Source organism: Dipodomys merriami, unplaced genomic scaffold (assembly GCF_024711535.1).
Source record: "Dipodomys merriami isolate MVZ:Mamm:240054 unplaced genomic scaffold, mDipMer1.0.p SCAF_3, whole genome shotgun sequence".
Taxonomy (NCBI): Eukaryota; Metazoa; Chordata; class Mammalia; order Rodentia; family Heteromyidae; genus Dipodomys; species Dipodomys merriami.
The window spans coordinates 111,957,787-111,970,677 of NW_027204492.1; the positions used below are offsets into that span (position 1 = coordinate 111,957,787).

Sequence of the window (12,891 nt, forward strand, 5' to 3'; positions counted from 1 at the left end):
CTGTACCTTCCTCCCAACCCTTCTGTGTGTGTCTTTTGTCCCCCAGTATTAGAGTATGAATTCAGGGCTTCATACTTACTAGACTGGTGCTCTATACTTGAGTCACACCTCTACCCCATCATTGTGCTGATTATTTTGGTCAGGGTTGGCCTCAAACCATGATCTTCCATATCAGCATCTTGAGAAGTTAGGAGTATAGACTATGAGCCACGATCACTAGTCTCAAGTTTGTTTTTTTTTTTGGTCAGTCATGGAGCTTGAACTCTAGGCCTGGACTCAGCTCTTCAACTTAAGGGTAGTGCTCTACCACTTGAGCCACAGCATCTACTTCTGACTTTTTCTGTTTATATGGTGCTGAGGAATTGAACCCAGGGCCTCATGCATGCAAGGCAAGCACGCCTACCACTGAGCCACCTTCCCAGCCCCTTAGTCTCAAGTTTTATTCTTGATTCTTGTTCTTCAGTTTTTGTCTTAGGCTTCTTGTTCAATTCTGAGCTCCTAAGATAGCACTTTGCATGTATAGATGCTCAAATGCTAGAGATTTGATTTTAGAATTTGTGGTAGCCTTAAGAATTTAATATGGGAATGCTGAATGGGTTAAGGTGAATTTTATCATAGTCAAAAGTAAAATGCTTTAATGTTATTGGAAACACATTGTAAATTAACTTGACATTTATTGAAGGATTACACTGCCAGTAATATTCATGGGGCTTTGGTTCTGTTTGTTTCAGAAAGCCAGCATGTTTTAATAATAGTAATTTAATTCTAGTACTACCAGGACTTCAAAGAGACTATTTAAATATATGTAGGCGTATGCATGTGTTTGATATGGGAGGAAAGAGAGAGAAAAAGAGAGAGATTCACTATTTCATTCTAGCAGTCTAGGCAGAGCCAGGTGGTTTTTGCCTTTTTGGTATTGTCACTGGATTTCCTATCTGCCTTCCAACTGGGCTATTGGTAAAACTGAGTTTATCCTGCTGCTCTGTAGCCTATGTTTGGGCTCTTTCTATCTTCTTATATATTTTCTTTTCTTTTTATTTTTTGTCAGTCATGAGACTAGAACTCATGGCATGGGCAATGTTCCCTGAGCTTTTTGTTCAAGGCTAGTGCTCTACCACTTTGAGCCATAAATCCACTGATGGATTTTAGGTGGTTAATTGTAGATAAGAGTCTGACAGGGCTTTCCTGCCTGGGGTGGCTTTGAACTTCGATCCTTAGATCTCAGCCTCCTGAGTAGCTAGGATTGCAGGCTTGAGCCACCCGTGCCTGGCAAATTTTATTTTCTTAAAGTCTTCCTTAGCTGTCTGCCGGTGGCTCATACCTGTAATCCTAACTTCTCAGGAGGCTGAGATCTGAAGATCGTGGTTCAAAGCCAGCCCAGGGAAGGAAAGTCCTGTGAAACTCTTATCTACAATAAACTACTCAAAAAATCGGGAAGTAGGAAGTAAGCCGGGCGCTGGTGGCTCACGCCTGTAATCCTAGCTACTCAGGAGGCTGAGATCTGAGGATTGCGGTTCAAAGCCAGCCCGGGCAGGAGAGACCCTGAGACTCTTATCTCCAATAAACCACCAGAAAACCGGAAGTGGCACTGTAGCTCAAGTGGTAGAGCGCTTGCCTTGAGCTGAAGAGCTGAGGGACAGCGCCCAGGCCCAGAGTTCAAGGCCCACGACCGACAAAAAAAAAAAAATCCGGAAGTGGCGCTGTGGCTCAAGTTGTAGAGCACTAGCCTTGAGCAAAAAGAAGCCCAGGCCCTGAGTTCAAGCCTCAAGACCAGCCAGGAAAAAATCTTCCTTGATCTTACTTTTCTCCCTACCTATTCTTCCTTATCCTGATGCTTGAATTCAGGGCCTTATATTCTCACTCTGTTTTTTGGCTTATGGCTGGAGCTCTACCATTTGAACCATACCTTTAGTTCTTGCTTTTTGCTAGCTAATTGGAGATAAGAATCTCTCAGATTTGGGCTGGGAAGGTGGCTCAGTGGTAGAGTGCTTGCCTTCATGTATGAGGCCCTGGGTTCGATTCCCCAGCACCACATAAGCAAAAAGGAAAAAGCCAGAAGTGGCACTGTGGCTCAAGTGGTAGAGCACTAGCCTTGAGCTGAAGAGCTGAGGGACAGCACCCAGGTCCAGAATTCAGACCCCATGACTGACCAAAAAAAGAAAAAAATCTGCCCTGGGCTGGTTTTGAACTGTGATCCTCAGATCTCGGCCTCCTGAATAGCTAGTATTTTAGGTGTGAGACACCTGACACTCAGCCCAAATATGAGGTCTTATGCTTAATCTACTTAAAATTTTTCTAGTCATCTGTGTACATTGGAAGATGTTTGCTCATTTGTGTCTTTGTTTTGCATTTGCAGCTGGGAGGCACCATTGGTGACATTGAAGGAATGCCATTTGTAGAAGCATTCAGACAATTCCAGTTTAAAGCTAAAAGAGAGAATTTCTACAATATTCATGTCAGCCTTGTCCCACAGGTAGGCTTTCCAGACAAATATGCGAAGGGCAACTTGGATCAATTTTCTCTTTTTAAAAATATAATTTAGCAAAATTAATTGTATAAAGGTGTTTCATTGTGATATATAACATTCATGCATCTAATTTAGTTTGATCCAATTTACCCCATCTATTCTTTTTTTTTTTTTTTTTTTGTCAGTTGTGGGGCCTGAACTCTGGACCTCAGCACTGTCCCTGAGCTCTTCTGCTCAAGGCTTGCACTCTACCACTTGAGCCACAGCAACACTTCTGGCTTTTTCTGTTAAGCCACCTTCTCTGTCCTATTCTTGTTTTTTTTTTGTTGTTGTTGTTGTTGTTTTTTTGGTCAGTCATGAGGCTTGAACTCATCCAGCTGGCTCCAAACAAAGATTCTTAGATCTCAGTCTCCTGAGTAGCTAGGATTACAGGCATGAGCTACCAGCACCTAGCTTCATCTGTTTTTTTTTTAAATATGGAATGCTTCATGAATTTGTGTCATCCTTGCGCAGGGGCCATGCTAATCTTCTCTGTATTGTTCCAATTTTAGTATATGTGCTGCCGAAGCGAGCACTCATCTATTCTTTCTTAACTTTTCTCCTTCCTCTCCCTTTGACCAATTTTCCTCTAGTCTTTTATGTGTCCCCTACTTGAAACTGAGGAACCATGATAGAGACCCATTTTCATTTTTTATTTTTTAGCCCAGCGCTACCGGAGAACAAAAAACTAAACCCACCCAAAACAGTGTCCGAGCTCTGAGGGGGCTAGGCCTGTCTCCAGACCTGGTGAGTTAGACCCAAGCACAGTGAGTATGTTTGTCTCTGAGGTGTCTTTGAGTAAGACTTCTAGTCACAATCTGTAACCTCTAGTTACATTTTTTCCCCTCTTTTGGCACTGGAGATGGAACCCAAGGCCTTGTACTTAGCATGCTCTCTTCTACTGAGCTTCATCTTTAATACCTTAATCTTGAACATCATCTAGGTACTTTGATGCTCTCAAATGGTTCCCATGACAATAAGCTTTTTGTGTCTGGGAGTGAGGAAGGTCTGCTTTATCCTTATCCTGAAATTGACCATCTATTCTTCTTGCATTCTCATTTGATTGGCTGCTTAGAGAAATGGCCAGGTATATTATCTTGCCATTTATGTAATTCCTGGATCCTTTAATAAAGCAGACTTTGGGATTATCCTGTGACTCTGCTAAGCTGGGTTCCCACTGCTCTGTTTTTAGACTAAACAGTAATGTGTCCTTATAGCAGGTAATCTGAGTATTGACAATAGGCTAGGGCAAGGGTTCACAAATAAGGACTCACAAGTCAGCTTTCTGTTTTCCTAATTTAGATTTTATTTTATTTTGTTCAGTTGTGGGGCTTGAACGCTGGGCGTGGGTGCTGGCCCTCAACTCTTCAGCTCAAGGCAAGTGTTCTGCCACTTGAGCCACAGTGCCACTTGCATTTTCCTGGTGGTTAATTGGAGATAAGTGTCTCATGGACTTTCCTGCCTGGGCTGGCTTTGAACCATGATCCTCAGATCTCAGCCTCCTGAGTAACTAGGATTACAGGTGTGAGCCACCAACACCTGGCTTATTTTTAATTTAATTTAAATTTTTGCCAGTCCTAGGGTCTAGGCACTGTACCTGAGCTGTTTTTGCTCAAGGCTAGCACTCTACCACTTGAACCACAACACCATTTCTGGCCTTTTCTCTTTATGTGATACTAAGGAATCAAACCCAGGGCTTCACACATGCTAGGCAAGCACTCTACCACTAAGGCACATTCCCAGCCCCCCTAATTCATATTTTATTTATGAGACAAATACAATCCCCCATTTGATTACATTTTGGCGGGGAGGGCTGGTATTGGGGCTTGAACTTAGGACCTCATGCTCTCACTTGACTTTTTACTCAAAGCTAGTACTCTACCACTTGAGCTACAGCTCCACTTCTGGCTTTTTTGCTGGTTAATTGGAGCTAAGAATCTCACAGGCTTTCCTGTTCTGGATGGCTTTGAACCATGATCCTCAGAGATCAGCCTCCTGAGTAGCTAAGATTGCAGGCATAGGCCACTGTCACTGGGCTGTTGATAGCTTTGGCAAAGTTGAGTATCAAGACAGCGAGTCTGACCTGCAGACCTAAACTACTTCCTATGTGGCCCTTTAGAGAAATATTTCATCAGCCCCCAATCTAGCTCTTTTATTGTATTTAAAGTAGTTACATTGGGCTGTTCATCAGATACAACTTCATGTTTTGGGGTATTACTGGTAGATTTGTGTTGAACTTAATGATATTTGCTTGTGTTAGTGCTCAAAATAATTTCAAATAGTGCAGTGGCATGGCTGGAAGGAGCGAGTATAGGTACTTGGTCAAGTATCTTCCTGAAAATGAATGTCATCATGAAGAGCCTGCTGCTGGCTTGCTGAGCTGTGTGCCCCTGCCTTTGACAGATTGTCTGCCGAAGTTCAACACCCATCGAGATGGCTGTGAAGGAGAAGATTTCTATGTTTTGTCACGTGAACCCTGAACAGGTAAATGCTTGCTGCAATTTAGATTTATTGTCTTGCAGCTACTCCTGCTGATGCTAGTGTTTTATTGAACCATTGTTCAATAATGGCATTGCTTTTTGAGGAGCTTTTTTTTCTGGTCCTAGGGCTTGAACTCTGGGCCTGATCCCTGTCCCTGAGCTCCTTTTGCTCAAGACTTGCACCCTACCAACTGCGATCCTCAGATCTCAACTTCCTGAGTAGGTGGGATTTACAGCTATGAGCCACCGGTACCCAGCTACTTTGGGGGACTTTAATCCAATCACAGCTCCTTAGACATTAAATGAAAAAAATCTTGACTTTGCTAGTCCTGGGGCTTGAACTCAGAGCATGGGCACTGTCCTGAGCCTCTTTGTGTTCAAGGTTAATGCACTCCCACTTGAGCCACAGTGCCACTTCCAGCCTTTTCTGAGTAGTTTATTGGAGATAAGAGTCTCAGACTTTCCTGCCTGGGCTGGCTTTGAACCACTATCCTCAGATCTCAGCCTCCCGAGTAGCTAGGATTACAGATGTGAGCCACTGATGCTTGGCTTTATTTTATTCATTTTTAATATTGTTTATGTGTTGAGACTGAGGCTTGAACTCAAGGCCTTACAATCCTCCACTTGAGCCACAGCTCTACTTCTGGCTTTTTAGTAGTTAATTAGGGAGATAATCTTATGAACTGGGTATTGGTGGCTCACTCCTGTAATCCTGACTACTCAAGAGGCTGAGATCCAAGCATCGTTGTTCAAAGCCAGCCCAGGCAGGAGTCTGTGAGACTTTTTTTTTTGTTGGTCGTGGGCTTGAACTCTGGGTCTGGGTGCTGTCCCTCAGCTCTTCAGCTCAACGCAAGCGCTCTACCACTTGAGCCACAGCACCACTTTCGGTTTTCTGGTGGTTAATTGGAGATTAAGAGTCTCACAGAGTTTCTTGCTCGTGCTGGCTTTGAACCTCATCCTCAGATCTCAGCCTCCTGAGTAGCTAGGATTACAGGCGTGAGCTACTGGCACCCAGCTCTGTGAGACTCTTATCTCCAATTAATCACCAGAAAACTGGAAATGGAGCTGTGGCTCCAAGTGGTAGAGTGCCAGCCTTGAGTAAAAAGAGTTCAGGGACAGCACCTAAGCCCTGAGTTCAAGCCTTGTGAATGATCCCCTCTCCCCCCCCCCCCCCCCACCGCCCCCAGAAAAAGAGTCTCATGGACTGTCTTGTCTGGTCTGGCTTTGAATTATGATCCTCAGATCTCAGTCTCCTGAGTAGCTAGGATTACAGATGTGAACCACTGGTACCTGGCTCTGGTTTAGGTTTAATTTATAACTGAGATAAGAGTTCTATATTAGTGATACTTTTGCATTTGGAATTGCACTGGTGGACATGCCACAGTGAGGTGCTATGGTCTGAGTGTCAAGCTGGTGATATTTAAGCATCTTATGACTTTATAGGTATGGGTTTGGGCAAACTGAACATGGAGTTGGCAGACCATTTGGGGCACTTACTTAGTATATGACAAAATCATTATATGCCTGTAAGTAGCCTTTTGAATGTTCTTGAGAGGGTGTCAAGTGCCCATTAGAATAAGTGTAGAAAAGAACTCCAGCCAGACAGTACCTACTCTTTAAAGGTATCTGTCTCTTTTTCTTCTTCTTCTTTTTTTTTTTGTTGGTCATGGGGCTTGAACTCAGGGCCTGGGTGTTGTCCTTGAGTTCTTTTGCTCAAGGTTAGCACTCTGCCACTTTGAGCCACAGTTCAACTTCTGGTTTTTGAGTGGTTAATTGGAGATAAGAGTCTCACAAGGGACTTTTCTGCCTGGGCTGGCTTTGAAACGTGGTCCTCAGATCTCAGCCTTCTGAGTAGCTAGAATTACAGGTATGAGCCACCGGCACCTGGCTATTCTTCTCTTCTAACAGATAATAATTAATGTTACTGTGGTCAAGGTGCACTTGTAAACTTATCCAAATGAAGGGAGCAGGGGACATGGCTATGACCCGAAGCAACTATAAGTAGTTGTAGCAACAAATGAAAGAACAAGTAATGCTCATGCACACACTTAGAAGGCAAAGGGTGTGTATTCAATGGTACTGCTTTAGGGGCTGGGAAGGTGGCTCAGTGGTGGAGTGCTCGCCTTGCATGCCTGAGGCCCTGGGTTCGATTCCTCAGCACCACATAAGCAAAAAAAAAAAAAAAAGAAAAAGAAAAAAGCCGGAAGTGGCGCTGTGGCTCAAGTGGTAGAGCGCTAGCCTTGAGCTGAAGAGCTGAGGGACAGCGCCCAGGCCCAGAGTTCAGGCCCCAGGACCTGACCAAAAAAAAAAAATAAATAGATCAATGGTACTGCTTTAATCTACACTTCAAGGTGGGTAGTTTGAGCAGTGTGTCTTGGATATTAACATATAAAACATTGCTTTTTTTTTTTTTTTTTTTGCTGGTCCTAGGACTTGAACCTTGTGCCTGGGCGCTGTCCCTCAGCTCCTTTGCATAAGGCTAGTGCTCTGTCACTTGAGCCACAACACCACTTTTGGATTTTTCTGAATAGTTTATGGAGATAAGAGTCTCATGGACTTTCCTATGAGAACTGGCTTCCAACCGTGGTTCTCAGATCTCTGCCTCCTGAGTAGCTAGTATTATAGTCATGAGCCACCAGTGCCCAGCTAGAGCATCGCAATTTAATACCAGTTAAAATGACATCAGCTTGGCATCCTACCATTCAGGTTTATTTTATTTTCTTTTTGTGCCGGTCCTAGGGCTTGAACTCAGGGCCTAGACACTCTCCCTGAGCTTTTTTGTTTGGGTTTTTTTTTTTTTTTAACTGTATTTTTTTTGTCTTTTCTTTTTTGGTACTGGGGATCGAACCCAGGACGTTGCACTTGCTAGGCAAGCGCTTTGCCACTGAGCTACATCCCAGCCCTCCCTGAGCTTTTTTTTTTCTCAAAGCTAGTACTCTACCACTTGAGCCATAGCTCCACCTTTGGCTTTTTGAGGGTTCATTGGAGATGAGAGTCTCATGAACCAGGAGCTGGTGGCTCACACCTGTAATCCTAACTACTCAGGAAGCTGAGATCTGATCATAGTTCAAAGCCAGCCTGGGCAGGAAAACGCATGCGACTATTATCTCCAATTAGTCACAGAAAAAGCTGGAAGTGGCACTGTGGCTCAAGTGGTAGAGCACTAGCCTTGAGCAAAAGGAGCCCAGGGACAGTGCTCAGGCCCAGAGTTCAAGCCCCAGAACCGGCAAAACAAAACAAAAAAGAAGAGTCTCATGGACTTTCCTGCCTGGGCTGTCTTTAAACTGCAATCCTCAGATCTCAGCCTCCTGAGTGACTAGGATTACAGGTATTAACCAGGTGCCTGACTCTCTACAGAGGTTTTATTGAAAAATTATCACATAGGCATGATTTATTGAACATTTCGCCATGTGTTTCAACTCAGTCCTCAGTCACCTTCTCTCCCCAGATTTCAGGCTGGTGGTTATAAATTCCAGTGCTTTAATCACATGGTTGTTTTTTTTTTTTCTGATGAGTAGCCTGATTCTAAAACTATGTAGAAGGTATGGAGTGTGAGCCAAGTTGCATGACAAAGATATTCCTGTCAATCCAGACATTCTGAAGGTTTTTGAAGCTCTGCCAGGAATTGGGGACAAAGTCCAGATATGGTCATCCCTCTTGATTCTCAAGTGATTGTTTCTAGGACACCCCCCATGGGTATCAAAGCCCTTGGACACTCAAATCCCTAATAGAAAATGGCTCAGTATTTGTTTATAACCTATGTGAATCTTCTTGCATACTTTAGCCCTAGATTACATATATTACCTAAGACAATATACATGCTATGATAGCAGTTGTTATATGATATTGTTTAGGGAATAATAAGAGAAATAGTTCAGGAGTAGAATCTCACTATGCATCACAGGTTGGCCTCCAATGTTATCCTCCTGTGTTAGCTTCCCAAATGTCAGGATTACAGGCATGCATGATCATGCTCGATTTTCTTGCTTTTTTTCCCCCTGCTGGTACTGGGACTTGAACTCAGGGTCTGGGTGCTGTCCCTGAGCTTCTTTGTGCTCAAGGCTAGTGCTCTATCACCTGAACCAGAGTACCACTTCCACTTTTTTGAGTAGTTTATTGGAGATAAGAGTCTCAGGGTGACTTTTCTGCCTGGGCTGGCTTCGAACCATAATACTCAGCTCTCAGCCTCCTGAGTAGCTAGGTTTATAGGCATGAGCCACTGGTGCCCATCTTCTTGCTTTTCTTATATTGGTATAAATAAACCGCTAGTTTCTCTTGAGTTTTGTCTCATTCTGGTGGATAGTTAAGTTGCTTCACCTAAGTGTGATGTTTTATTATTGATCAGGTCATCTGTATCCATGATGTCTCTTCTACATACCGAGTGCCCTTGCTTTTGGAAGAACAAGGCATTGTGAAATATTTCAAAGAGAAATTGGACCTGCCCATTTGTGATTCTTCAAATAATTTACTTTTCAAGTGGAGAAATATGGCTGACAGGTTTGTGAAAGGAGTTACTTAAGCACTGCCCCCTTCACCCCACCTTTGGACGGAGCTACAAGCCTCCTTCCCTTCCCATGGGAGCTGCTACTTCTGGATCTTGAACACAGGGCTTGGGCACTGTCTGAGTCTTTGAGCTGAAGGCTAGTGCTCTACCTCTTGAGCCATAATTCCACTTCCAGCTTTTTGCTGGTTAATTGGAGATACTGGACTTTCCTGCCTGGGTTGGCTTTGAACCACAGTCCTTAGATCTCAGCCTCCTGAGTAGCTAGGATTACAGGGGTGAGCCATCAGCACCTGGCTGGTAATATTTTTCTAAGGAGTTTTGAAAGTGTTTTTTCAAAGGCCTAAAGAATCTTCAGCCTCAAGATGACATTCCTACAGACTTAATTTCAGTTCACATATTTTTCATGTTCTCTGAACAGATTTCCTGACAAAAGCAACACAAAAGATTGTGTCTCTAATGGTGAAATGTGATTGAGTGCCTTTTGTAGAATGGAATTTTCTCATAAAAATGATCTAAATGGCTTGTAATATTTTAAATAGTCCTCTTAGCACCATTTTTCAGGCACACCATGAATAATCAGACTTTTGTGAGCCAGTTGGGAATGTAACGATTTTAAATGTAGACAATCAGAATGCATTTTCTTATACAAGGTCACCTTAGGAAGTTAATATTGGAATGTTTCTTATTGACAAACAGAATACATATTTCACCTTAATAAACTAATGTATGAACAGCTCTTGTTTAGGAGATAGCTTTTTAAATATGTATTTTTTGTTTTGAATGCCTTTCCCCCTCCCATGTCTGTCTGTACATGCTTATGTAAGCCCAATCTTATAATTTCTTTTTTTCTCTCTTATTTTTAGTGCTGGTCCTGAGGCTTGAACTCAGGACCTGGGTGCTGTTCCTGTGCTTTTGTACTCGAGGCTAGTTAGTGTTCTACCACTTGAGCCATAACTCCACTTCTGGCTTGTTTGGTAGTTAATTGGAGATAAGAGATTCATGGGCTTTTCTGCCTGGGCTAGCTCTGAACTGTGATTTTCAAATCTCAGCCTCTTGAGTAGTTAGAATTACAGGTGTGAACCACCGGTGCCTGGCTTGAGATTTCTTAGGATTTTTAAAATCTGTTGAATGGATGAATGGATTCTGGATCTTTGGAGGGGAGATTGGAGTCAAGTACAAGTTTGTGAGTCTTGTCTGCTCCTAAGGTTGTATTAGGTGTCTGAGAATAAGAGCAAGGGCTGTGTGTGAGCTTGTAACTCACGAATATAAACTTTGAGCTGGTCTTCTTTCTCAGGTATGAAAGGTTACAGAAAATATGCTCTATTGCCCTAGTGGGAAAATATACCAAACTCAGGGACTGCTATGCCTCCGTGTTCAAAGCCCTGGAACATTCTGCCTTGGCAATCAACCACAAACTGAATCTGATGGTAAGTCCCTGTCTACTTTTCTGGATATTTCAGTCACTCACTCCAGAATGTTGTGTTTCAAGGAGGTTGTGTTGAAGGGTTCCTAAGACTATCCCACAGGATTGATAATTCACCAGGAGGATTTACAGAACTCAACTGTACGGGCATAGTCACATCACGGCTAAGATGTATCCGTAGTCCAAGAAAACAAAGGAAAATCAAAAAAGGGAAAAGTTGCCTGAGGTAAAGTCTGGGGGAGATGTGTGTGGGGGACCAGGTGTGAGCAAAGATGGGTATGTTTGGGAAGCTCATTAGAGATTCAGCACTCTTCCCTTTCTCTTTTCCTTCCTTCTTTCCCATAGTGTTGGGGATGGAAACCAGGGCCTTGAGCATTTTTGTTAGTTGTGGGACTTGAACTCAGGACCTGGGCCCTGTCCTTGAGCTTTTTTGCTCAAGGTTAATGCTCTACCACTTTAAGCCACAGCTCCATTTCTGATTTTCTGCTGGTTCACTGGAGATAAGAGTCTGGTTAACTAGATGTAAGACTCCTGGACTTTCCTGCCCAGACTGGCTTTGAACTGGGATCCTCAGATCTTAGTCTTCTGAGTATCTAGGATTACAGGCATGAGTCACCAGTCCCTGGGTTGAGTGTTTGTTTTTCTTAAATTCTCCTTTACTCTGTTGGGTGTTTTTCAGTACATAGATTCCATCGATTTGGAGCAGGTCACCAAAGCTGAGGATCCTGTGAGATTCCATGAGGCTTGGCAGAAATTGTGCAAGGCTGAGTGAGTACCAGGGACAGCCCCCACCACTTAGGACAATGCCATGTGCTTGCTCCGTAATTATTCCACTTACCCCAATTGCTCATTTTTGTGTACTTCGGAACCATAGTTAGAAATGTTGTGGTCATTGCAGGTGGTTGTACTGAATTCACAGTGCATTGCTTTGAAATGTACCATGTAAATGCAGGGCACATATGCGTGAAAGTGGTTCTATTTGGCAGCTCGGGGAGACTATATTACAGGTTAAGTGTGTGGATCACACTGACTGAAGGATACAGAGATGGCTGTTATGTGTACAAAGTTCAAGCACAAACATGATAACTTTCTTATGTTTTAATTCTAGTTTTTAAAAAAAAAATTTTGTTTTGGTCATGAGGCTTGAACTCAGGGTCTGGGTGCTGTCTCTGAGCATTTTTGCCCAAGGCTAGTGCTCTACCACTTGGAGCCACAGTGTCACTTCTAGTTTTCAGTGGTTATTTGGAGATAAAAGCTTTACAGACATTCCTGACCCGGGTGGCTTTGAATTTTAATACTCAGATCTCAGCCTCCTGAGTAGCTGGGATTACAGGTATGAGCTATCAGCACCAGCTGAAAAGATTTTAAGAAGAAAGTCCAGGATGTGTAAACATGCAACTGATCCTGAAAATGCACCTCATATATATTCATTAGTGATTGTGCCAAACACTTGGCTGTAGGATCAGTAAACATGAAAGGTTGAAAACAAACTCTAACCCCCCCCCCAACTTTCCCTTTATCTTGTGCTGATTTCAGTGGTATTCTTGTGCCTGGAGGATTTGGAATCAGAGGAACACTGGGAAAACTTCAGGCCATTTCTTGGGCAAGGACAAAGAAGATCCCATTTCTAGGTAAAACTCATGAGTGTATTCGATTTTTCAGCACATAATAGGTTTCAGTCCTTAGAATAGGTAAAACCTACCAAGGTTGTGTGTGCTTTTTTTTTTTTTTAAAGGTCTCATGTTATTTTGGCTGGCTTGAATTCTTGATCCTTCTGCCTCATTTTCTTTTTTTTTTTTTGGGGGGGGGTGTCGGTCGTGGTGCTTGAACTCTGGGCTTGGGCGCTGTCCTTGCGCTCTTCAGCTCAAGGCGAGCGCTCTACCGCTTGAGCCACAGCACCACTTCTGGTTTTCTAGTGGTTTATTGGAGATAAGAGTCTCATGGACTTTCCTTCCCAGGCTGGCTTTGAACTGTGATC

General features: G+C 43.2%; 1 protein-coding gene and 1 non-coding gene across 6 annotated transcripts in view; one reads left to right on the forward strand and one right to left on the reverse strand.

Annotated features, from left to right (window-relative positions):
- Positions 1-12,891, forward strand: part of Ctps2 (CTP synthase 2) — a 100,794-nt gene that overhangs the window by 17,727 nt on the left and 70,176 nt on the right. For all 5 annotated transcript variants that reach the window (XM_070040808.1, XM_070040807.1, XM_070040811.1 and 2 more), the window contains 7 exons: positions 2,357-2,473; positions 3,170-3,253; positions 4,910-4,990; positions 9,332-9,483; positions 10,785-10,917; positions 11,593-11,681; positions 12,450-12,544. In XM_070040808.1, the coding sequence (XP_069896909.1) occupies positions 2,357-2,473; positions 3,170-3,253; positions 4,910-4,990; positions 9,332-9,483; positions 10,785-10,917; positions 11,593-11,681; positions 12,450-12,544 (751 nt within the window). The remainder of the gene's footprint in view (positions 1-2,356; positions 2,474-3,169; positions 3,254-4,909; positions 4,991-9,331; positions 9,484-10,784; positions 10,918-11,592; positions 11,682-12,449; positions 12,545-12,891) is intronic.
- On the reverse strand, positions 2,938-3,042 carry LOC138840626 (U6 spliceosomal RNA). The gene has a single exon (XR_011376177.1). It is a non-coding gene; the product is annotated as a U6 spliceosomal RNA (small nuclear RNA).